Below are 24592 nucleotides of genomic sequence, written 5' to 3' on the forward strand. Positions count from 1 at the left end.
CCCAGTCCATCCACATGGGATGTGCTGCAGCTCCCGGCTGCTCCCACCTTCCTTCTTAGCCTGTGGGGTGAAGCCAGAAGTCTTGGGGGGTGTAAAGCAGAGGGGGAGATGATGGAGTCAGGCATGCAGAGGGCTGGCTGTGTGGACCTGATATTTTCACTGGTCCTTTACCTGTCCCTCGGGATCTGTTGGTTGCCACTGGCTGATACTGCTGGCACTACTGGCAAGTGAAGCAGCCTTCTGCTTTGTGCTGGAGTGAGGGGTTCAGGAGCCAAGGATCAGACACCAGACCTTGAGGCCTCGACTTGATCGGGATGGGAAGATGTTTGGGTTAACTTGCAAGGCCACGATAGCCTCACTTCCATCAGAAATCCCCATCAATGACTCAGATGACTCCAGGCTCTGTCTTGTAACAAAAGCTGTTGCGTATTAGGGCATCTTAGCTTAGGGAGAACGCTGAGGGGAGGCTGTCAGGAAACCAGCTGTCTGTTTGGGCTTGTGCTGCACAGGCATTTTCCACAGTCCTCAGTGAGTGAGATCTTAACCATGTAAAACTAGTGTTATTAATGTGCTTACAAATGCCATACACTGAAAACCATTTTTAGTTTTTACCCTGCTAGGCAATAGCATTTTGAAAGAAGTAGAAGTAATAATTAACCAGAAGCACTGTAGAGGCTATAGAAACAGGAAAAACTGTTATATTGTAAAATGTGATTATCCACAGCTGCTAAAACACTGTTAGAGCACAACAGCGAGTACAACGCAGAAAACATTTACATGCCTTTGAGGACATGTAGATGACTATTGCTGAATGGGTGTTGCTTTGGTTTTGGTTCGCTGATAGCTTGAAATGTTCAGATTGCCCTGCTGGAACGAAGCTGTTGCAGCACCTCTTGCATAAGAGCTAAGTAGCCTCACTGCTCTCACTCGCTGCCTGCTGAGCTGAAAGTTTGGTTTATTTTTAATCTCATCAATTTGGGGTTTTTTCGCACACTGTTTCCACCGTGAGGTCCTTATCCCCAGAGGTGTTGGGCTCACATCTTTGTCACGGTCAGATCTTAAGGATTAATCTGAAGCTCAATATTTGCACCTTTAGTGGGTGGGGAGAGCTTTTATGCCTCTGAATCCCTCTTTCGGGTTTGCAAGCGATTTTGAAATGAGGATAATTGATGAGTGATCTTGTAGATGTGCTCTGTCTTTTTAGTTTGCCTTGTCTCTTAGTGAATTCATGCCGTTTTCAATTCCGCATTAGGTCAGCGTTTGTTTGGGGAGACAATCCTGGGGCTGACACAAGGCTCTGTCTCAGACCTGCTGGCTCGCCCGAAGCCCTGGCACAAGCTGAGTCTGAAGGGCCGGGAGCCCTTTGTCCGCATGCAGCTGTGGCTGAACGATCCCAACAACGTGGAGAAGCTGATGGATATGAAACGGATGGAGAAAAAAGGTAACGTGGAGCCGGCTGCTGAGTCCCGCTCTCCATTGTTTCAAAGATGACTGGGTTTTATAATTCTCCATAAAGAGTGTAGAGGCAACGCTGATCCAGTATTGTGAAGGTAGCTCAAGCAGCTTTTTGTTAGCTTTATTTGAGGCTAGCTCAAGCAGACGCATCTCAGAAACAAAACAAAAAAAAAACAAAAAAAAAAACAACCCTGAATATTCACCAGCTGTCATGAAATCATTGCTGTACTCTCCTATAGATTAATTACTGAGGCCCTAGTGTATCACTGATAACTTGCCTTAGCAAATGAGAAATGTGAGTTGGGGAGCTGGCTTTGGGTTGTTAGTTAATGGCACTGCAGCTGCTCACAGATGTTGCGCTGAAAACCATGCTTTGATTCCTGAGAGAGCTTCTTGCCAGTCCTGCATGGATGGCCACTAAGAGGAAAGAGAAATGCAGCATTTATAAGAGGCTGTGTGCAAATAATTAAATCTGTAGCCTGTATAGGGATGGGGAAGGTGACTGTGTTCAGACACGCTTGTGTAAAGCGGCTGTGCCATGAGCACGCACCTGTGAGAGATTAACTTCTTTTGGTCTCTTACTAGGGAGCGTATCCTGCTAATCTCAGCCTACTCTATATATTTTAAATTCATTACTAGAAAACAGCAGTTATTCAGAGCCTGCTTTTAGTACATACATGTGATTTTAAAAGAGAGGCTTATAGGCTGCCATTACCAGCAGTTAACTGATTAATGATGTATCCATCTCTCGAGCTATCCCTTAATGATATTAGCACAGACAGCATTAATCGTGTGCACTGGAAGCGCTGCTGTTGACTGATGTCCTGAAAACATGAATCCATTTGATCAAGAATTTTGGGAATATATTAAAAATGACAGTGAAGGAGGTTCTGGGAAGTAGCGATCTTGCATGCTTCTGGAAAGAAATTCAAATCCTCGTTACAGAAACCCGTGTGATACATGCAGGGCGGGACCTTAGCTCAAGCTGTGTGTAATCTGCCGCTGGGAGCGCAATCCAGAGGGGTTTCCCACTTCCCACTGTAAACCAGAGGGAGCCATGATGGTTTTTGCTGCATCAGAAATACAGCAGAAATAAAATTGTCAACTAGGTGGGTTTTTATAGCCTCAAAGAGAATTTCGGCCATAATGCAGGAAAATAAAATAAAAATAATTTAAAAGTGGTACTGACAATATCCTTTCAAAGCTGTTTTCTAAACTGGGTTCTTATCAAATGCTGTGCAATACATACGCTGTGTAGATGGCACCTGAATAGAGAGAGGGCTGTAAATCATCTGAGTGCTGAGCTCCTGAGCTGTGCCAGTGCTGGCCTCATGGCAGAGCACTCTGCAGTGAATCCAGCCCTTTATTTTCTGCAAAATCCTTTCACGCAGGTAGGGATCCTGGGATGTAAGCTTTTAAATTGCGCTAGAACCGCATTAAGAATTTAACTTTCCCTTAAGCTAATGTCAATTAAAGAACAATGCAGCTGTATCTACTACCAGTAGAACATTATTATCAATTATTTCTCTGCCACAGTTTATTAGGAGACTAGATTGATAATTACGATAAAGCTGAGCTGCACATACCTCTTTTCTTCCTCCTATTCTGCCAGCCTGAAGTTTATGTCATAAATGCCCCTTTTAAGAGATTCTGAAGATCTGCAATGTACATTAAGTAACCTCATGGAGGAAGCTGGGGTCACGCTCACTAGGCTGAGACGCTCTGCTCCATGTTTTCTGCCAGGGAGGAATTCATTCCCTTCCTTCCAAGCTCCCGGTGTGTGTGCTGCTGGTAACGTCACACTCCTCACTGAACAGTACTGAAGCCTGCTGTCAGGAGAAAATTTAATTCCCTTTATTTCCCCATTATTTCACTTTTTAATAATCTTGTTCAATACTGCATAAGATAAAAATTATATTAAAAGGGGCTCTGTTTTACCTCAGTGGGCAGCTGCTAGTTCTGCAGTGGTGGCTGCTTCATCTGAAGCTGAGCCCATGCTGGGGAGTCTGCCCATAGGAACGCAGGGATGCTGGGCTGGCAACAGCAGGGGGAAAATAGAGGTAGCGAAACTCAGCAGATGGAGCTGGCCTTGACAGGTTGGTCTCAGACTCGCCTCCAGACCTTTGCCCAAATTACATGCATGGTTTTTTTTCTTTGGTCTCCTGAGAAGCGGAGGCCAATCACACAAAAAAATCAAATGTCTCCAAACATCAGGTGTGCTTGCGATTTGGATTGCAGTTTGAGCCTCACTGTTGCTGGAAATGTGCTCAGTGATCTCCTGATGTTGTCTACACGCAACGCATACGTTTAAAATCAGAAATGAAAGGAAGAGCTTTCATAAAGTTTCCAGAGAGCTCTGTTAAAGCCTAAAATCTGGGTACTAGTTCAGCATGTGGCCTCGTGCCAGGGTTGTGCCTTTGGCCCAATGGAAGACCCTGGAGGTGTTGAAGACCATTGGAGATGTGGCACTGAGGGACATGGTCAGCGGGCACGGTGAGGTGGGTTGGAGTTGGACTTGGCGATCTTAGAGGTCTTTTCCAACCTTAATAATTCCGTGGTTCTAAGTTTGTTCTAATAATATATTGTTCTCCAGAAATGGTTGTGTCCTAACAGTGGGACTTCCTTTTCTTTATTTCTGTGTTAAAGAAATATGAACATTTGTAAAATCGGTTCCATTCACACGAGAGACCCAACTAAGTCTTTACACCTTTAGTGAGGTTACGAAATCAGAGGTGGGCATTGGGCATGGAGTTCTTCCTGAGCTGTCACAGCTGTGTGCTGTCTTCAGGAGCCTTCCTGGGAGCTCTGAGCTGCCAGAAATGCCATCCTTTGGAGGGCAGGAAGAGATGCAGAGCGTACCATCACCTGACCAAATGCCAGCACCTCCAGCTGGAGATAGCCTACACACTTTCAGCATCTTCAACACAAGTTTCTGTTTTGTCTCATGGCCTCCTTTAAGTTGCTGCACGCTGCTGAAGAGGTAGAGGCTTTCTTAATTGTATTGTCAAAGTAGGCAAGGGAACCTTGTATATAGTTTGCATATCAGTGCAGGTTTGAAATAACACCTGGCAGTCTTGGAAACTGAAGGCATTACATTTACCTGTAATCACTTCACAGTGAGTAGTACAACTTAAATGGGTGGTTTTTAATGAAGTTTGCTGAAAAATCATAATAAAAAAGGAAACCAAAACTTTTCTTTTTATAGTTATTTCAAGCACATGCAGCACTGCATCATAGCAGAGTGATGGATCATGAGCAACTCACGCTCTGTTCCGTATCAGTGATCTTACACAGCAGGCAATCCATAGGTAATCTGTCATATTCAGGAAGAACAAAATGAGGGCCATGCAGATAGCCCCAAAGGTTACAGAGCACATTCAGAATTCACTTCAACAAAAGTAAGACACTGTGTAGAAAGATCCCAGTGGGCACAGCTCCATGTAGAGGACAGGATGGTGAAACCCACTGGAGGCAGAAGACCTTGCTAGACCTTTAGGGTTGGCATGCATGAGAAAGGCTCTCAGCATTTCAGTTGGTTTGATTGCATCGGATTTTTCTTCTTTGTGCACCCTCAGTCTAAAGGCAGAGCTGTGCAGAGAAAGGTTTTTTCCTTTTTTTTTTTTTTTGAATAATTTGGTTTCTGGCCGGTGTGACCTGCCCTGCATTGCTCCCTGGCTCCAATCAGAGCTCCTGCCTGCTGGAGATTTACTGCCTGCCTGATTGATGTCAGGCTGCTGTAAGCTGGAACTGAATAGGCAAGGTTATCAAATTGCAGCTCCTGAATACCTAAACTCTTAAATATCTAGAAGGTATTTAACAGAGCATTAAATGTTTTATTCACAAGATTCATCTATACTTGCCGTTTTCAACCCCCTCATTAGCAATGCTTGTGCATGGTGCTGCCAGGTACAGTAAATCCCACCTGCCTTTGCCCAGTGTAAATCCATCAAGACGGTGACAGCGTTTGCTGGGACTCTCCTTGCAGGATTTTTCAGGATAATTCAGTCCCTGTAGGGGAGGAGTTGGCGGTGGCTCGCAGCCCCGGAGCTGCAGCAGCGCAGCGAGAGTTATTACAAGTACAGGCATCTTTAAAAGAGCCTTGTATAGGGGAGGAGGATGCTGTAGGCTGTTTTCCTTTCGTAACCTGTCACCGCTCTAGCAAAAATCTGGAAGAGAAAACAGCAGACGCCGGGTGGGTGCGCAGCCCCTCGCTGGGATGCCCGGGCTCCGGGCGCCATCGTGTGTTGGAGACGGAGCTGCGGCTGCCTCCAGCTTCCACCGTGCTGACTGAGAGACCTTAAGTGTTAGAGAGACCCTCGTGTCTAACAGCCAGAGCCATTTAGGTTGAAGTGAGGGGTAACTGTCCTAATCAGGTGCTTATGTGGAAGTTCACCACCCCGAAATTGTGAATTTCAGGCACGTCCTGTTAGCTGACCCCAGTCCCATATCCGGTGAAAAAGCAGAGAACCCTGGCAGGTTTCCAGTTGATTTACCCTCTTTTCTTTCCCTTCTTTCTTCTTTTTCTGTCTCTTGCATCTTCCCCACCTTTGCTTCCCTCTGGTGATGCCCCTTCCCTCCTGTTCTCCCCAGACAGCCCATCCGTGCAGGCTCAGCCTGTCACCTTCTCATTTATTCCGCGGCTTGTATATTCATTGATTTTGCATTTGTATTCAGCCGGGGCTGATCCGATGCGCCTCTCTTTCAGCCTACATGAAGCGGCGACACAGCTCCGTGAGCGACAGTCAGTCGTGCGAGTCCTCCTCCACTGGAATCGACTACAGCCAGGGCGCCAGCCCGCAGCCTCAGCACCAGCTGAAGAAGCCCCGGGTGGTGCTGGCACCAGAAGAGAAGGAAGCTCTGAAACGAGCCTACCAGCAAAAGCCATACCCATCACCAAAAACCATTGAGGAACTGGCTACGCAGCTCAACTTGAAAACCAGCACCGTGATCAACTGGTTCCACAATTACAGGTAGGAGATCTCCCAGGAGCCCTGCTCGTAAAGGATTTATTTTATTTGCTTTGGCAGGGCGCTGCTCTCCTTCAGCACGCTGTGTCTGCTTCTGCTAGCGTTTAGCGGTTGTACAAAGTGAACAGTTTCGACAGCGGGGAGGTTCTAACTAACAGCAGTGCCAGTGCTCCAGCCTAATTTTAAGTCATCCCTGAGGAAGAGCAATCTTCACATACTGATGTAAGCAGAGCTCTTAGACAGAAAGTCTTGCCTTCGGGATGGGCATTGATCTAGAGGTGTCCACGGCTGTGCTGAATATTTATAAAGCCCACTGCAGTAAGCAAGACTGGTCTTCTTTACTTGCATATGCATACACTCAGACACACTCACATACATCTACGTATAGGTGTGTGTTGTGCATTTTATACCTTGGTGGGGATTGCTTGAAAGTGTCCTCTACTGGATGGCATCAGAATTGCAGTGCTTCCATCATACATCTTTGCAGAATAAGAGCAAAAAATAGGTTTTCTTCTATGTCTTGGGTCAGTGAGCTCAGAAAATAGGCAAGATGTGTGCTGGGAAGCTCTGCAGTCATGAAGGACAGAGAACCAATAACCTGAAGTCACATGTTGCCACGGACTTATTTCATTATTATAATTAAATCATTGAGTCTCATTGAGATGAAATAAGGTCTGTGTAGTTCCTTTCTCTTATTAAAGGGAACCTTCTCAGCGTTTGGACAGCTGAAGTAGGTTTTGGCCTAGAGACTCCAATAAAAAGAAACAATGCTGGAATGGCATGTAAGAATTAGGAGGATTTGAATAAACATATTTTCAGCTGTGTTTAGGATTGGGAATCTTAATTAGTTCAGCAGACTTTTCTCCGAGAAATTTGTTCTAATGAATATTAAACAGGTACAGTTAAGACACCAGATTTAATGCCATTCTGCTCCTTCACTCGGAGCCAGTAATGTTCCTAATTATTCTAACAGCGGCTTGCTAAACTTGTTTGTTTTTAGAAAACTGCTAACATTTAAAGGGTATTTTCCACTTTAGCCCTTCTCAGCTTTTCACAGGCAAGTTGCTGAAGCAGAAGCACAGTTTAATGAGATATCTCAGAAATATTATGTACAATGGTAAAATAATGTTTATAGTAAACAATGTAAAATTGAAAAATTATAACCATCCAGTAATCATATTTACACTGAATTTCATTGACTTGAATTCGCTACAGATGCAGCCTCTTTCACTGCTCAGTTCTCCAAATACAGGCCTCTATTCCAGCTCCCACTTCGAGGCAATTATACACAAGTTGGAGGAATGCCTATGAAAATATGTTCCCTTCGGCCTGACAGCAAAATGTGCTGTTCTCACTTACGCAGACGAGTGCGGGAGCACTGGTGGCATGTGTCATCTTCCTCATTATCATGAGATCTCCTGCTCAGGCGTGCTGCGAGAAAGCGTGACAAGTCATGATTGATCAGCGCGTTTAGCCACACCAAGCTATACATCGATGCAGACTAGGTGCTGACAGTTGTATACAAAAGAGAAATGCACAAACAAGGTGCTGTAAGCTGGTGGGTAGCACGAGCCTCGCAGCACTGAGTGGTCTGGACCTGTTCCCAGATGTGCTGCTGCTGAGTCTGTAGGGCTTTAAAGAGATGCTGCAAGCCTGTTTGGAGCGGCACTGAAGATCAAGTCACGTTGCCTGTTCCATTGCTTAGTACAGTAACTGCCGTAGCTTTTATGCATGAAGTACTCTTAGCACATTTGCAGGACGTCACCAGAGAAATACAGTTTAGGAGTTCTCCTTGGGGAACAGAATCTTCCTATTCTGCAGCTCATATGCTACAAGTAATTGATAGTAATTCCATCTTCTTCAGGCCGCACAATTTTATTTATCCCCTTTCTACTCCTCCCTCAACCGTTTCCTTTCCACACTGAAGATTCTTCATACAGAAGCAGTTCCACACCTTGGACCACCTAGCTGTTCTGTAACATTAGTTTTTCCTTAAAGAACCTTTCACTAGGGAGGGACAGATTAGGACACGTTAGTCTTGCTGTCTCTTGGGAATCTGGTTGCAGTGATGCTTCCTTTGGGATTCAGCTCAAAGCTCGCTTTCCAGAGGTGGCTGCCACAGCAGAATCTGGCTTTTTGCCTGCCAGGTGGGAAGTCAGCAGTAGTGTTTATTTGCCACAGTAGAAGAAACTTCAAAAAAAGTCCTCAGCAGGCGAAGAAGTAATTCACTTCAGAATATAAATAAATAGGTATAAGGGATTTTGCTGTGTTTGCAAACTTGTCCCAGTCTTTTGTTCTGCATCTATACCAACTGCAGAGCTCTGGGAACAACAAAAATAAGAATATACCTTGAATTAATACTTGCATTAGTGAAGCCCTGTACGTATGCGTTGGAGTCTGATGCTCCTCTGTCTTAGGAATTGCTATCCATCTTCACATGGGGATACTGGCATAGAGATCTCTGATATTTTGTGTTACTTTGATGAATGCCAACAGGATGTGTTGCTGTAAGGCCAGCACCATAGGGCTTTAATACTAAGTTAATCTGGAGCCAGATTAGATTCCAGAAGCGATGGATTGGGAGTGAATTCCAGGGATTTCCGCAGACACTGAACCTGTGTTCAGGTATTTTAAAAGCCATGCAAGCATGAAGCTCTTACTCGTTTCCTCTCCTGACCTGGGGAATGTTACAGATGCAGCATGTTCTGTATCACTGTCCATGCAGGGAGGCTATAGGCATGAAGAGCGCCTGATAATTGATGTTCCAGAATGCATGCCACTGATGGTAATAGAAAATTAATGCTAGCACCTGTGTTCTTGTGTTAGGTGAAAAATTTTCTCTTAGGGAAAATTACAGACCCTCTAAATCCTTCAAAAGTGTGGAGTCAGCAAGTGCTGCTGAAATACTCCGTTGCATTTCAAGCAAGTCAATAATATCGTTAGCTTCAAAAGCAGTGTTCAGTTGGTGTTTGCATTCATTGCAGTTTCCTTCCATCGTGTGCTGCCTTTGATAGCAAGATCAGGGATAAACTAAAAATTCTTACAGCCATCTGTGGGACAGTGTTTCACTTGCGATTTGCAGGACCCTTAGCAGTTGTTCCTGGTAAAAACCAAAGGTGAAAGATAAAGTTCTGCTGGTCTGTGCTCTCATCCCTGATCACGGGTCATGGAGGTTCCCTCTTGGTTGCAAACTGGGACCTGAACAGTGGTCGTAAGCTTTCCTGCTGATGGCATAGACAGTGTGTTTGGGGGATTATTACATGCTTCCAGTAACAGGAGGCACAGGGTGGAACACCAGGCAGTTTTAGTCACATGTGGAGTGTATTAATTCCCTTGAAATGCACTGCTTGCCTTGTCACTATTCATGTTCTGAAATTGATTTTTTAAATAAAAAATTAGACAGAAGTCAGGCTAGCTTTTAGACTGACAACCTGTCAGAAGGCTGTGCTTCCCCGGAGGGGTTTTGGGACGACGGACTTTCATCTTGCTTTCTCCTTGGTGGCTGTTTTTCCCCCGATTTTTTTCCTCGTTTCTTTTATGTTGAAACAAATTGCGGCTCATTTTTAGAGAAGTCTGAATTCTTTTGTATTTATAAGCTATTTTCCTCTGGATCTACTAGAAATGTATTCATATTTTTAAAATCATCCCTTTTGTGGTCCAGTGTATTGTAAATTTTCATGTTCCTGATGTCAGACTTCCAGGGAGAATGGGAGACTGCAGAGCCTTTCATCTCTGTCCATGAAACTGCATCCAGCCCTGTAAAAATAGAGCATAAAATTATGAATGTTACTTGATTTAAAATCATAAAGGAAAAATTCTCACGTTGGTTTTCAGCAATCATATTATTACAAGTTGATCATCATCTGCGTAAAACGTTACATTTTCGCTTTGTTCCACAATGCCTGCTGTGGTTATTTAGAAGAAACGGTCGTTAAAACAAATGGCCTGCTTGAAGTCAAGGTCAGACCGGGTGGGGCTTCGAGCACCCATTAGAGCTGTAGGTGTCCCTGGGCATTGCAGGGGGTTGGACCAGATGACCTGTGGAGGTCCCTTCCAACTCAGTGATTCTATGATGACACATGGGTCGTTCTCAATAACCAAGCACCACGCAGGTTACCTGCAGTGCTGTTCTGCTGAAAGTCTGGGATTCCACCAGCCTCCCTCCCACCGCGCTCTGGAGAAGCTGCATTTTGCAGCCTGGGTCCCTCCTTGCACAGCAGGCTTAGAAGTGGGTGTGTGGCCGGGGATGAATGAAATTAAGAACATCTTGACCATATTTCACATTTTTCCCAATGCCTTTTTTGCCAGTCTTTTTGAATTTTAGTGTGTGGGCCCTTCCACCACCCCGGCTGTCCTGTAGCCAAGGCAGACTGGTTTTCGCTGATGGCTCCCTGGGAAGGAGCCTGCTACGTGGCAGCACTCACCGTCCCTTTCGTCTGTCCCCCCAGGTCTCGCATCCGCCGGGAGCTGTTCATCGAGGAGATCCAAGCGGGAAGCCAGAGCCAGGCCGGGTCGAGCGATTCTCCTTCGGCGCGAAGCAGCAGAGCCGCCCACAGCTCGGAGGGAGACAGCTGCGATGGCGTGGACGCGGAGGGCCCACCTGAAGGAAAGCCAAGCGGTCCGGAGGCGGACGAGTACAGCAATGCAACCACAAAGTCTCAGGGAGGGCAAGCGGAGTCGGCTCTGGAGGCGGGGGAAGAGGCAGTGCCGGGCGCCCGGCCCACAGAGCGAGCGGAGCCGCTCCTCGTGGCGGCCGAGGGCCTGGAGGACACTGACGACGAGGGCAGGCCCAGAGCACCGCGCCAGGGCTCTCCGGCGAGGTCTCAGCGCTCGGGAGAAGCTCCGGAGACACTGCCCAACTCCGCCACGGAAGGGGATGCCTCTACCTCAGCTGCCTCCACCTCAGTCCTTACAGGGGAGAGCTCCTACAAGTCAAAGGAAAGTTCAGAGAAAAGCTCCAGCGTGCCAAGTACGAGTTCGACGCCGGCCGCAGGCTCGCAGAAAGCCAACTCTCTGCAGAGCTTGTTCAGCTTCTCCGAGGCCGCGAGCTCCAGGAACACACGAGACAGCTCCTTGAGGAAAAAGAAAGCCGCAAACTTGAACAACATAATCCACCGCTTGGAGAAGGCCGCCAGTCGGGAAGAGGCTGCCGAGTGGGAGTTTTGAGATTAAAACTCGCCCAACTCTGGAGAGCTGGGAAGTGAAACTGGACCTCTACTGGTTTTATTGTGTTGCGCACTTATCCGCCCTGCGGGCCACAGGGCAAAAACGCCATAGGCCAAGGTGCATATAGAAAACAAAAGGAGCGTTAAGCCCAATTTATGTTTGTGTTTTCGAGGAAGAAAACTGAAATGTGTAGTCGAGCTTTTTTGTACCCTGAAGTGTTTTTATTATTGCCCTAAGTGATTTCCACAGTTTCTGGAATAACTCATACAGCTTTGCCTTGTGCCCTCCTCTTTGGTGTGGGCTTTAAAAAAAAAAAAAAAGAAAAACGTTTTAAAAAAAAAAAAATCGAACCCACGTATTAAAAGGGGGCTTTTTATCTGCCATCTAATGGCTACAGAGCGATAATACACTATTATCTTCTTAAACCAGGAAAAAAGGGGAGATTTTTCAAAAAAAAAAAGAAAAAAAAAAGAAAGTTTTTTGTAGCTGTTCAGTTGCCACTAAGAGATTGCACAGTCAACCGACTCTAAACACACTAGTTTGGATTCCTACATATTTTCAAGAAAAGAAAAGAATCTTGTTGTTTGAAACTTTGAATTAAAAAAAAAAAAAACACATTTACTCCACATATTTTTTAACAAAACAAAAAAAAAAAGTCACATCAGGAAAATATCTTAATTTGTGGTAGCTGACTTAGTGTTTTCTTGTAAGTGAAATAGAATATTGACACGTAGTGCACATTGTTTCATAGCTTTAACTGATTCTGGTCTTTTGCAGCCCAGAATTTGTTTAATACACTCCATTTTAGGCCAAATCAGGACAAAAAAAAAAAAATCTGAATCTAGGTATTTTATAATCTGCTTTTTAACCTCTAACCACAGAGCACGCTGATCAGACCTCATATCTGGGAGGTTTAGGAGACAACTTAGAAACAGCATGTACTTGATCATTTCACTTGGGTCGTAGTGTACAGGATTTCCTTTCAGTCAAGTCAGATTGCTCCAAAAACGTTGGCCAGTAACATTTCAGCCTGCTTCTTCGGGGACACGCTCCGTGACCCGAAATGTTCACCTTACCTGGAATCGAGGGAAGCGTAGTTCATGTGTACGACTGCTGTCACACCACTAAGGGGACGGGAGCTGCCTCAGATGGAGAAGTTTTCCTGCTGTAGGTGGCCATTTACTGACTCTCTTCCCACCGCAAGCACTGATTTTAAATATGTTTTAGTCGTGGGAAGCTTGTTTTTACGTGGAGGAATAGTACATGGCAATGACCAGACAGGCTCTTACCAGGGCAGAAGAGCCCAAACTCCAAACCAAAACGTTGATGCTCTCCAGTCCCGGTCTCGCCCGTTCTGCCCCGCAGAAATACAGCCTTTCGCCATTATTTTATGCACAGGTTAGGGCTGATCAAAGTACAAATCAAATTCTAACTTGTCTCTAACTCCTCCTGTTGTCTATATGTATATGCGTGAGCATAGAGGTGTGTGGAAGGATGTGTGTGCGTGAGCGTGTGCGTGCAATTTTATACGTCTGTGTATTTTCTTACGTACTTGTGCACACATAGAGTGCATTACTGCCACCTTTTTTCAATAAGCTGTTTTATCAGTTATGGCTTCTACAAGTTTGCTAATTTAGACTCCTTTATTGCCATATCTTTAAAACTAACAATAGATGATTTCGGAATATATATATATATATAAATATATATATATATAATTTTTTTTTGCTTATTTATAGGTGCTGTATTTTATTATCTGATTGTTAGGAAGGGATGAAAGGGGGCAAATATTCTTTAGAGGGATAGACTGCCGGCAGTATTGGGTATAATTTACAAGATGTAGTTGTCATACTGTATATTATTGATTGAAGACTTTTTGACCGTATTGTGTATCATTGAACTTTTGTCTTAGGTCAGCATCTTTTTGATGACACTTTAATGGTGCATTCATTACTTCTTAAGTTTAATTAATATTACTTTTCTGATTTTGGGGGAGGGAGGGATGGGGAGAGGAGTTCCGACTTTAAAGGTATGTTCCCAATATTACACCTCAGTGTGCTTGTATTAATTCATTAGTAGGATTTTTGACTGTAAGATGTGAAACCACATTTCTTGCATGATGTTTTAGAACGTATGTATTTCATTTACAGTCTCTTAACATGCAACAGCAGCACTTAGTGCAAGTTTCACAAATTGAGAATCAGTACACTAAAACCAATCCTTTTCATGATTGAGAAAAGAAGGCTCTAGGAGGCTGAAAGGCAGGGACTCGTTTCCTATTTCTACTGCTAGCTGTTTCAGGATACCTCCTTGGGTAGCTGGGGACTTGTGATGCAAAACTCAAACTGAGGAGCAGAGAGAGCAACTGCCCCTTTCTGTGATGAGCTGAGGAGATGGTTTGTAAGAGCAAACACCGGCGTGTGACAGTGCTGGAAGCGATTCCGGCTTCTTATCTGGAGTGCAGTTAGCCCACAGGAATGGCCAGCGAGGGAAATAACGTGGTGAAGCAGAGTGGCACCTCTCTGTGTCTGTACAGTGGTTTGACTTACAAAGCACAGCTCCATCTGTAAATGCACGTCCTGGCAAAAGTATGCATACCTTAATACGAGTCACAACAAGATGTGTCTTCAGCCACGGAGCAAAGCTTCTGACAAGAAGACACAGATATTTTCGTATGTTCTTAATATTTTTTTTTTTTAATTGTTGTTGTTCGGTTCAGGTTGGGTTTTTTAATTAATTCTGGGCAATCCGTTTGCCAGTCTGGTTCTACTGTCCTTGTCTGCTGATTGGAGATCCAGGTGCTTGATGCAGCCAAGTGGTTACTCTCGGCTTTCTCGATAGGGAGGGTTTTTTTTTCTGTTTGATTTATTTTTTTAAATTAATATTCCCCAAACTGTTCTTGTGCCTGTGTCTATATAATTGCATTCCATAATGCTTACTGAGAGCTCTTGCTGCATTATCCGACAGCAGAACTGTATTCACAGGTTGAACACAAATGCAGCATTTAAGGTCAATCTCTCTTCTTAATAAGCAATACGTAAGTGCCTTGAAACTTGTTATCTTTTCTTTTCCTGTTCGTTTTTGGGTTGCTTTTCAGACTTCCACTAGTTCTTTAGGGTTCCTTAGCGTCTGCCCGGTTTTTAATGCTATAATGGTTTTTTAAAAGCATATCTGTAGCTTGCCCTAGAGGAAATGTTTCTTTTATAACACTAACTGTTAATTCTGAGCTCCATTATTCCATTCGAATCATGTAATTTTGCTGGATAAAGACAGCATTCCTAAGTCAGAAGTCACTCCATCCTGCCAAGGGTTGTCACTGGTATCTATTAAAAAAAATTAATCAAATAAAATGCTGTCAGTATTTCCAATATTTTTGGCACTTTATTAATGACTTAGCTCCTTTTGTTGTTTCGTATGTCATGATCTGCGTTGAATGTGGATTAGCCTGCTGAGATGCTTGGGGGGTGCCCCGGCTGGGCGTCACTCCGCTCCCCTCGTGGCCGCGTTGTGCAGGGGCACGGGCAGACCGACACCCCCGGGCCGAGCTCCTAGAGTCGAAGCGATGTGCCCAGCTTTTTGTTCCCCGTTTTTAGCCAAGACCGCAGCTGCTTTTCTGTTCCAGTGGAAAGTAAATGGATTAGCTTGAACTACTGCTGAGATTCTCTTGCTGGAGATGAGCTACCTACTGGCTTTCCAAACAGTCCGAGACCTCCCTGCTTTAGAGACTCAACTTCAGCAACGCTGAAAGATGTTAGCTATATCTCTTATCTAGTGCGGCATTTGAAAGTAACGCTTCTAGGAAGATGTATATTGGGGTCGTTTTTTCATTTGGTGAACAGATGAGGATAAAAAAGTTGTAGGAGAAGAAATGCCAAAGAGTAGCACTGGGGCTTTTTGTGTTCTTCAGTCACGGGAAGGCGAGAGGTGGCACTTAGGGACATGGGGTAGGGGCTGTCCCATGGCACCATCGCTCTGTGGAGCGCGGAGCCTGGGAGCAAGGCACTCACTGCCAGCGTTTCTTTTCCCAGTGGATAAAAGCACAGACTGCAGAAAACCTGTAATCCCAGAGCCTGGTTTTATCTTGAGGTTCTTCAAAAATATTTTTATTTTCTCTTTCTGTTTCCAGTTCCGCGTTCTTACTAAAGCTGTGGGTGAAGGGCCTAGGCTATTTTAACACAAATGCCTTTGTATTGCAGCAGAACTTGTTTTTCTCTCTGGGTGGCTGGGGAAGGAGAAAGGTCCAATACTTGGTTTAGCTGAAAGGTAGGGAAGAGCATCCCTTGGAGAGGATGGGATTGTCATACATGGGATTGTCGGTACGCTTCCGTTTTTGAGGATACAGACTTCAGGCAAGGAGACTGCACGTTATAATTGGCAGAAATGTCTCTAATTAGAGTTGCTGTTGATGCTGTAAAATATGACCGTTTTATTTATTCATCTGTAAAATGTCTGTAGATAGAGCCAGTCCTTAAAGGAACCTCTATGAGTGCACTGTGTCCATACCGTGAATTAGTGAATCCTTCAGTAGGAACTCCTTGCTGTAATAAGAAAGATCTATCATAGAGTTAAAGAGAAGAAAATACATGTGCCTTTCTCATAAGGTGAAAGATCCTTGCGTTATTTCTATCTAACTTGTTCATATGGGAATGGTGAAGAGAAGGGGGTTAATGAACGTGGCAGAATTCTATGCAATATTCCCTGTCCAATTACTGAAGAGTGGCTGTTTTTCAGTCCTTTAGTAGGAGAAATAGGGAGCTAGACAAGTGCATCGTTCTGGTGGTAGCTCAAACTATAGAGGTGATACATTTACATAAAATAGGGTTGAGGGAAATCTGACAAAGTAATAAAAATTACTTGGTTTTGAACATTTCTTTGCACTTAAATCCAAACCAGTTTATTTAAACTGAAATCATAGAGTCGTGGAATATCCTGGGTTGGAAGGGGCCCCCAGGGATCATTGAGTCCAAGTCCAAAAGGTTGCAGTGAGCCGGAGCAGTGCCTTTAGCAAGGTTGCAAAGAGAGCAGTCATCTCCCTGAGCGATTTGTTGCGTGCAGATGGAGGGCACTATTTTTGCTTCGTGTCTTTCTAACACCAATCTCAAACGCTCTCCTATTACTTCTTCATCAGTGTACATATCCTAGAATATTCCCTGTCCTAGAGCCGCCGCGTGGCTGAGCCCTGTGCTGTGAGCGTTCCTTGAAGACTATCAGAAACACGGGAGGAAGAGAGAAGTTGGTCCTTAGGTGGGGGAACCTGATTTCACATTCACGGACACACATGCAGTGTGTGCTGGGGTGGTGAGACGAGCTGCTCACATCCTCGTGGTGCTCAGGAGTGTGGCTCACACGGCTGGCACGGCTGTGGGGCAGCGCTCAGCTCACCCACACGTTGGCCTGCTGCGTTCCCCTTGCACTTTCTGCTGCCCCACAATTGGAACGTCAACGTTTTCTTCCTTTGCGTTGCATATACAATCAGCTTTTTTTCTTCTTCTTTTTTTAAATAGAGAATTTAAAAATTCTGTTTGAGCAAAGTTTTTTTTTGTTCCTTTTTTTGTTGTTGTTGTTTTTTCCAGCTGTTTAAAATCTTGCCAGATGGTTTAAATTGCAATCGCTGGCTTTGAAAGCACAAAATCTTAACTTTCTTTTCTGACACTCAGCTGTCTTAGTTGAAGAAGTGACCGAGTGGTCCCTGTCTCTTTCCCTGTGTGCATTTGAGCTTTGACATGTAGAAATATTATTTCATGAATTAATTCTTTCCTCCCCACCCCTTTTGTAGGGTGCATTGACTATGCCATATGTAAAATATAGCTGTTAATGATCTTTAAAGCGAGACAAGCCCTTTGTGCTATGCCTAGGAACTAATCTGTCCTACATGACTAGGTCATGTCCTGTACCCTGCCCTGTGAATATGCAAGGATACTGAGCTTCTGTGCTCCAAAGGTGAGGTTTATCCTTTTGGAGAAGGTTAGCATGAGGCTGTGCACTTGAGTTTTCAAAAAGGCCTTAAAACTAGGTGTGTGAGTGGTGCCATCCCCTCCTCAGGGATGATTTCTCCCAGTCAAGCGGTTCTGCAGCATATGTGATGCAATTACTGGATGGAAGGTTGTTTCCCAGCAGGAGGAAGTCATTCATTGCAGTGTTAGCAGCGAGAGCCTCTGGTGCAGCCAAGGACCCAAACCCTCCACGTGACAGCCCTTGCCTGCCCAGGGAAGTTTGCATTTCTGCAGCTGTTTTGTGAATGAAATTTAAATCAGATCTGATGCCCGGTGTTGGTTTGCCATTGCTAGGCGCAGACATGCTCAGGCACAAAAGTGCATTAAAGTGAGATGTCTGCTTTTAAAAAATTAATGAGATTATTGTATTTTCCCTTGTCCAGCTATTCCACAAAGGACAGTTTCTGCCATTGTTCAGGCTTGCTTTATTCACGTGGATGCCAGTAGAGGAGTTTTGTCACAGTGCTGTAGATTAGGTAACACTAAAGTTGTTGGTTTCGTGATGCTGTTTCAGTTTGTTGAAACAGTCGTGTGCAGACTAAATTCTTAACCACAGCAAAATAATGCAGGGAGCAGGGGGTGCCTCCAGTCCCCATGACATCACGTCTTCAAGTTTTGTTTATAGAGCCACTTGTACGACGTGGTACAATACTCATCCAAAGAGCCATGGAAGCGGAGAGTCAGGCCAGGAATTCCTGCTCGTGGTGACATTGCTGGGGGTGGCATGGTTACTGTGTAACGTGTCGTAATGTTCGTAGCAGCACAGCCTCTCTGTCGGTAGCAAGAATAGCAGTGTTGAGTTCCGTTGTCATTTTCCATCTATGCGGGTAATTAATATGCATTTTTTGGAGTTTTTAAGTGTCTACATAAGTGTTTCCATAGGGAGAAAGCCCCTCTGTATGTGTAGCATTGACGTGCTTGGCATCAATAGAACTGCTGCAGCCAGATACGTGAAATCATTCGGGGCACAAGTGAGCAGAGGCATAAAACCAATATGTATTATAATGCATAGGATGCTGCTTTCCTGCTTGTCAGACAAGTTCCATGTTGTACATGCGGAATCATCCATCGGAGAGGTCGGATTTCTTGAGATTTGTGGGTTTTGCTCACCTGGGTAGGGAAGAGATTGCGTTCAGAATACATATGAATAATTCTGAGGGTCTGAGATGTGCCAGAGCCAGGTGGTTCAAAATTTGGAGTCAAGCTGTGTCTGTAACATCCCCCTTCAACACAGCCTGCAGGAAATTCATATGATGGACGCTTGCTCAAGTCACATGTATTCTTCTGTATCTGAGTACAGTGGGAAGGTGAAGAGTTTGCCATGTACTTAGAAAAGTGCAAAAACAGCCGATTGGGTACACAAAGCCAAGTAATGAATATGAGCACGTGGCTCAGTCTTGCTCTCCATGAGCTGAATATTCAAGCACTCTGTGGAACGAGACTGAAATTCTGTGTTACGCCGTTCCTCTCCGAGGGCACGCGTCTGTGTTGGGAAGAGAAGAAGTAAAACCCGGCACTTGACTTGCTCCGAAGTACAATCCTATCCCCAAGTAACGAACATTGTCCCTACAATCAGTCCCTCAGTCAGACCTCTCTGGCTTTTGTTAGCTTCCCTTTTAGAGCCCTCCTACTATTTTGACGCGTGATCTATGTGAGTAAATTATTACTAGCTTTAAAAGTGTTTCCAAAGTACCTGGTTACCTCTGGATGCTTGCACAGCTGCGCAGCGGTACCCGAGCTCCAGCGTGCGGGCAGTCGGCAAGGTCACCTCCGGGTCCTGGTCCTTGTTCCTCCGTCAGGGCTTCCAGTTCCTTCCACCTGCAGGGAGTGGGGATGAGAAGAGTTTAGTTTAGTTTGGAATGCTTTATTTTGATTCAGCGGGCGTGTCGTCAGGATTCTGTACGCTACTGCATTTCCCGTTCAGTTTTCAGTTCTCGCTACTTTCCTAAAATTCACTCTTGAACAAACTTTCTATACTCGGAAAGCTATGTGCCTTATTTTCTAATCTCTTCGTGGAGAATAATCTAAAGCACAGTGATCTCGATGGCAGCATTCACAGCCACCTGCTTGTCATTTAGTGTGGGAAAGGAAACGCCAACTGAGGAGCGATTCGTGGCCCAGCGCTCGTTGTTCTCTTGCTGATGAGCACTTCAAGCACTGTGCATTACGTCTTTGTGCAATAGAAATTCTCATTCTGCATCCGGAGGTCGTTGGCTCATCCAATGAGCGTAGGCGAGCGGTAGCGTAGAGAACTCGGGTTCCCAAAAACAAGCCTGCCTGGGTTGGCTCCGGCAGCAGGGTTGGTTCTGGGCTTGGAAAGAAAGGTTGCAAGGCAAAACCTGCCTGGTTTGTGCTCGCGGTCTGCCAGCGTTCAGGAGCTGCTCGTGGGCTCCGGCCATTGCTGCTGGTGCCATGTTGGTGCCATTGGCCATCCTTACTGGTGCCATTGGCCATCCTTACTGGTGCCACTTGCCATCCTTCGTGGTTGGCACCGCAGTTCATCCCAGTCCTCACCCAGTCGTTACAAACAGGCTTCCACCCGCCAGCGCCCTCAGCCCTTAGCAGCACTCGTGTGTCATCCTCCAAGCTTGCTCTCTCTACAGCATCCTAAGGTGTAACACACAAAGGCGGTTTGTCGTTAGGAAAACCATGTCGTATTTCCTATTTATGAGATTGATTTTGTCAGTTTCTTCGTTGAGGTTTGTTTTTATTGGATATAAACACAGCAGGAGCATACATATCCTGCAGCTGGACGTTGGATGGAGCGGGGTGCTGGCGGCTTGTCTGAGTATCCATATCATTGTGCCCCTGTTGTGTTTCTTAGAGCAATCATTTTTTTTTTTTTTAAAGATGTTTTATCTAAATGCCTAATAAATAATATTATTTAAATAGTTTTAAAGTAATTTAGGACTGAGAATAAGAAGCCTCAGTGGTGAGAGAAGAGACTTAAAATATACAGAGAGAGAAAATCCCCTTAGCCTCCTAGAGCCTCTACTGAGAATGTCATGAAGACGCAGTGCCCCCTGTCCGAGCACGCTGCCATCTCCTGCAGGGCTGATGTAAAACGAGAGACTGGTTTCCTGTGACGTTCATCTTGGTTGGCATAGGTTTGAATTTCTGCATTCAGAGCCGGTTTTCTTCTCCTTCGAAGTTGGTCGAGATCGAAAACGACAAAAAAAAAAAAATGAAAATAAAAAGGAAAAAAATATGAAAAAAAAAAAAACCAGAAAAACAAAACCGACCACCTTGTGCAGCAGCAGCTTTTCCTGGTGCACGCTGATCCCGCGTGGCTCTCGCCGTGCAGGACCACGTTAGGACAGGCCCATCCCTGGCGAGGTGACACGAGAGAAAAGCTGCCAAAGCAAAAATGAAATGGCCATTCCCCCCGCGCTCGGTGGGGCCGGGGCTGAGCTGCTGCCAATGGGTTGGGAAGCAAATTTGCACTTTGCCTTTCGAGGGTGTCCCGCTAGAAACCACCCGGCGAACTTCCCACGCGAGGTTTCTTTCCTTTGGTGACGTGGTCTGAAAGCAAAGAACAAGGAAGACCCCTCTGGAAATGATTGGATAACCCTTAAAAAATGGGGGGGGAGGGTGGGGAGGGGAGAGAGAAAGAAGCTTGTTGCTGTCGGAATTCTCTATGCAGTTCTGTGCTGGAAGCGCTCTGTGCCGGGCACTGCTCGCTGCGTCCCGGCGGATGGAGGCTGGCTGGGCTGGGGGGATGGCGTCTCTTCTGTCGGCTTTGGTTTGGTTTTCGTTTCCTTTTAGAATTGTTTCCCTCATGTTCCCTTTTGTCATGTTTTTATTGAAAACGTAACTCTCTGCATTTGTGCAATAACTACTTGCCATGATGATGGGCAGACCTTGGTAATGCCCCGACTACTAACACAGCACAAGATGAACTCAAACAGAAAGTGGTGTACTTTTTCCTGAGAACTTTTTTTTTTTTTTTTTTTTAAATAATAAGCTCAGTTTTTACCCCAGTGTATTGTGGTGTCTTACATTTTTAGCAGTATTTTATATTTTTTTTTTTTTCTGTAACGCACTAAGTCTTAGGTGGTTTTAGAGCTTGTTTGTTATATTCACAATCACAGATTTAAACAAAACAAAAAAAAAGTAAAAAAAAAAAAAAAACCCAAACATTAAAAATGTACTTTGAGGTTCAAAAAAATAAAAAACAAAAATTTTTTTTTTTTTTTTGTACAAGTAGCTTCGAGAAGCCCACGTTGTGTTGCTGTGACTCATCTTTTGTAACATTTTATTTCTTGGTATTTGTTTAAACATAAAAAAAAAAAAGAAAAATAAGAGTTTATATGGCTGGCAGTAGCGGGGAGCGCTCCCTCCGTCAGCAGAATGGCATTGTTTCTCTGTCTTTGTTTGGTTAGCCATATAATGTTTGTTCTCAGCACTGTACAACGGTCCCTATATGATATGGAGAAGCAATATCACTGTATGAAACTCACACGATGTATTATTATTATTATTATTCACTAGCACCCTAGGTGTGATAATTGAAGTAAATATCTTTTATACAAACACAATCCCGCGTGGGCTGTCTTTATTAAGGTGAGACCTGAGTCCAAGCAGCAAACATTTACATTGGTGGTTTTGGCTCCGTGTGGGGCGGCGGTGGGGCTGGGTTCCGTGGGGTTTGCTCTGATATCACTGAAGCAAAATCACCTTTTTTTGCATCATTTTGTGCAAGGGGGGATGAGGTGACGTCGGTGCCTGATTGAAGTGCCAGCTTCCAACCCGTGTTCTTTTCCAGCGACGTTCAGGTGCGAATGTTGGGCAGAAGAGTTGTGTTTTAAGGCTGCAGGGGGGGGGGTGCTGAGCACCAAACCAATATATGAGCTGATTAAAAATAGATGTGAATGGAAGGCATGGGAATTTTGCCAGATCTTTAGCTCGCGCTGTGTTTTTACTGCATATAAAGATCGGTTCCAGTTCCAGTGCCTCGTAAGATGTTGTGCCTATAAACTTCTGAGTCTTTACGGAGTGGAGAGGTTGGAGTTTGGTGTTGGTAAGGAGCAGGTACCTTAACCCATCCGCTGAATTACGTTCTGAAAACCAGCAGCCCAAGCCTTGAGCTGGGACGCTCTGGTTCTCAGGCAGCGCCTGCGGGTGCGTGCGCTGCGTCACCTTCCAGCCCCGCCTTGCTCAGGAGCGACTCACTTGGACGTGGAGCTCTGTCCTGCCTTGATTTCGTTGCAAATGTCTGCTTGCTGTTTTTGACGTGTCTGACAGCTTGTTCCACAGATGTGAAGGTTCTGTGCTTAACAAACACTTTCTTTTCCTGCTGCTTGATGTGCGGTCAATGCGTTGATGGCCATCACCGGCGTTGTGTAATTTCACCGTAATCGCTTGAAGCTTCTGAGCTCAAAGCTCTTACAGTGTGACTCCTCGAGTTGCTTAATGTGCATGCTTCTAATTCACGCCTTGCTTTCGGTGCGGTGGTGTTGCACTGAGGAGCGGAGCCCCACGTGGCCGTGGCAGCGGCGCGGTGTTGGCGTGGAAACACAGAAGCTGGTGCTGGAGAAGGGACGGAGTGAATGGCAGAAAACCTGTTCTGTAGCCCTGGGTGCAGGAACGCGTTGGCACCGCGTTGGGTGGGCAGTGGCCTTGGGCCCGCCCTGCACTCGGCGCGAGATGGGGACACGATGGGGACGTCCCCGCGGGAGGGGACGCGGCCGAGCAGCCCACGTCGTGCTCCTGGGCCCCGCTTCTTTCCACTTCAAAAAGCATTTCTGTTTTAATGGGAGCGCTGAAGAAACGGCGTACTTGCCAACAGAGGGCTTTGGAAAGCATGATTTGATTATAGCGAAGCATTTTATTTTCTTTTTGCTCCAAGCTATGGGAAACTGATAAGAAAATTCAAACTGTTTTCTCGAACTCTTCCTCGTTACCCATGTAATTATCTTAGTACCCTCGGAAATAATCCGCTCTTCTATGAAATCTCTCCTCGCAGGGTGAACTTCTGAAGTGGCACTGTGCTGCTTTCTGGGGGCTGTTTATTATGGAGTGGCCGGGCCAGAGGAAGGGGAAGGAGAAAAGCCCTCAGCCCTTCCCATCCCACAGCCCTCACACTGCAGAGAGGGGTAAAAAGGACGGGTGAAGGAAGGGAGGGAGCAGGAATGCCCCGTGTATTCTTGTCCTTTTGGCAGTGCACAGAAGTGAAAAGGAGATTTGTTGCCTTCACTGCCTTCAGGCCCAGCCCTTGCCATCTTGGTCTTCGCATCTTCTGCACGCATCCCCGAAGGACATCACTGACAGCTCCTCTTGATGTATTCTCCGCATCCTCTGCATCTTCAGAGCAATCCTTACACTTGGTCTTTGGAGCTCTTCCAGGGCTGCTACCTGTGGCCAGAGATGGGGTGGATTGTGCCCGGGAGCTGCAGGTGCTGTGAGGGATGGCATCATCCCTTCCTTTTTGTCATCTGCTTCCTGGGCAAACACGAACATTCTGATTGCTCCGGAGCTGCCCGACCTTCCTCCCTCTCTGAGACCTTTCTTCCCTCTCTAGATAGGCTGCTTTAAAATGCCTCAGAAGACCAATCCATGTGCAACTTCTGTGGAGTTGCTGGGCTTTCTGGAGCACTTGGCTCCCATCTCCAGTGTCTTTCGTTCACTCTGGGGAGGTCTTTGGAAGAATGCACACCCTTCAGGTGATGGTGATGTTTATTGTTTGCCCTGTAAGATGAGATGAACCTGAGGGGCAGCCTGGCTGGGCTGCTGGGCTGCAGCCTGATGGCAGCATTTCCTTCTGAGCAGAACAGATTTGCATCAGAGAAGACGCTGCCAGATTTGAGAGAGAGAGGGCTCTGACGCCCTGGGTAAAGAAATACTAAATCATTCCCTGCCTTCTTGTCCTGCTCCTCAGCCCACTGACAGCTCGCAGCAACAGCAGCCCCAAGGAAGAGAGTTAGGACAGAATGAATGACCCCATGCAGTGGTGTACCACGCAGAAACGCTGTCCCACACCACAAAAAGGACAAGGTAGAACACGAACTGTTG

The 24592-nt window shown here is 45.5% G+C and overlaps 1 protein-coding gene across 7 annotated transcripts in view; it reads left to right on the forward strand.

Annotated features, from left to right (window-relative positions):
* The window catches only part of CUX1 (cut like homeobox 1), a 176772-nt gene extending 156008 nt beyond the window's left edge, over nucleotides 1–20764 (forward strand). For all 7 annotated transcript variants that reach the window (XM_021415472.1, XM_021415477.1, XM_021415473.1 and 4 more), the window contains 3 exons: nucleotides 1253–1441; nucleotides 6161–6425; nucleotides 10871–20764. In XM_021415472.1, coding sequence (XP_021271147.1) covers nucleotides 1253–1441; nucleotides 6161–6425; nucleotides 10871–11588 — 1172 coding nt within the window. In that variant the 3' untranslated portion in view covers nucleotides 11589–20764. The remainder of the gene's footprint in view (nucleotides 1–1252; nucleotides 1442–6160; nucleotides 6426–10870) is intronic.

The sequence above is a fragment of the Numida meleagris genome, chromosome 18 (assembly GCF_002078875.1).
Source record: "Numida meleagris isolate 19003 breed g44 Domestic line chromosome 18, NumMel1.0, whole genome shotgun sequence".
Taxonomy (NCBI): Eukaryota; Metazoa; Chordata; class Aves; order Galliformes; family Numididae; genus Numida; species Numida meleagris.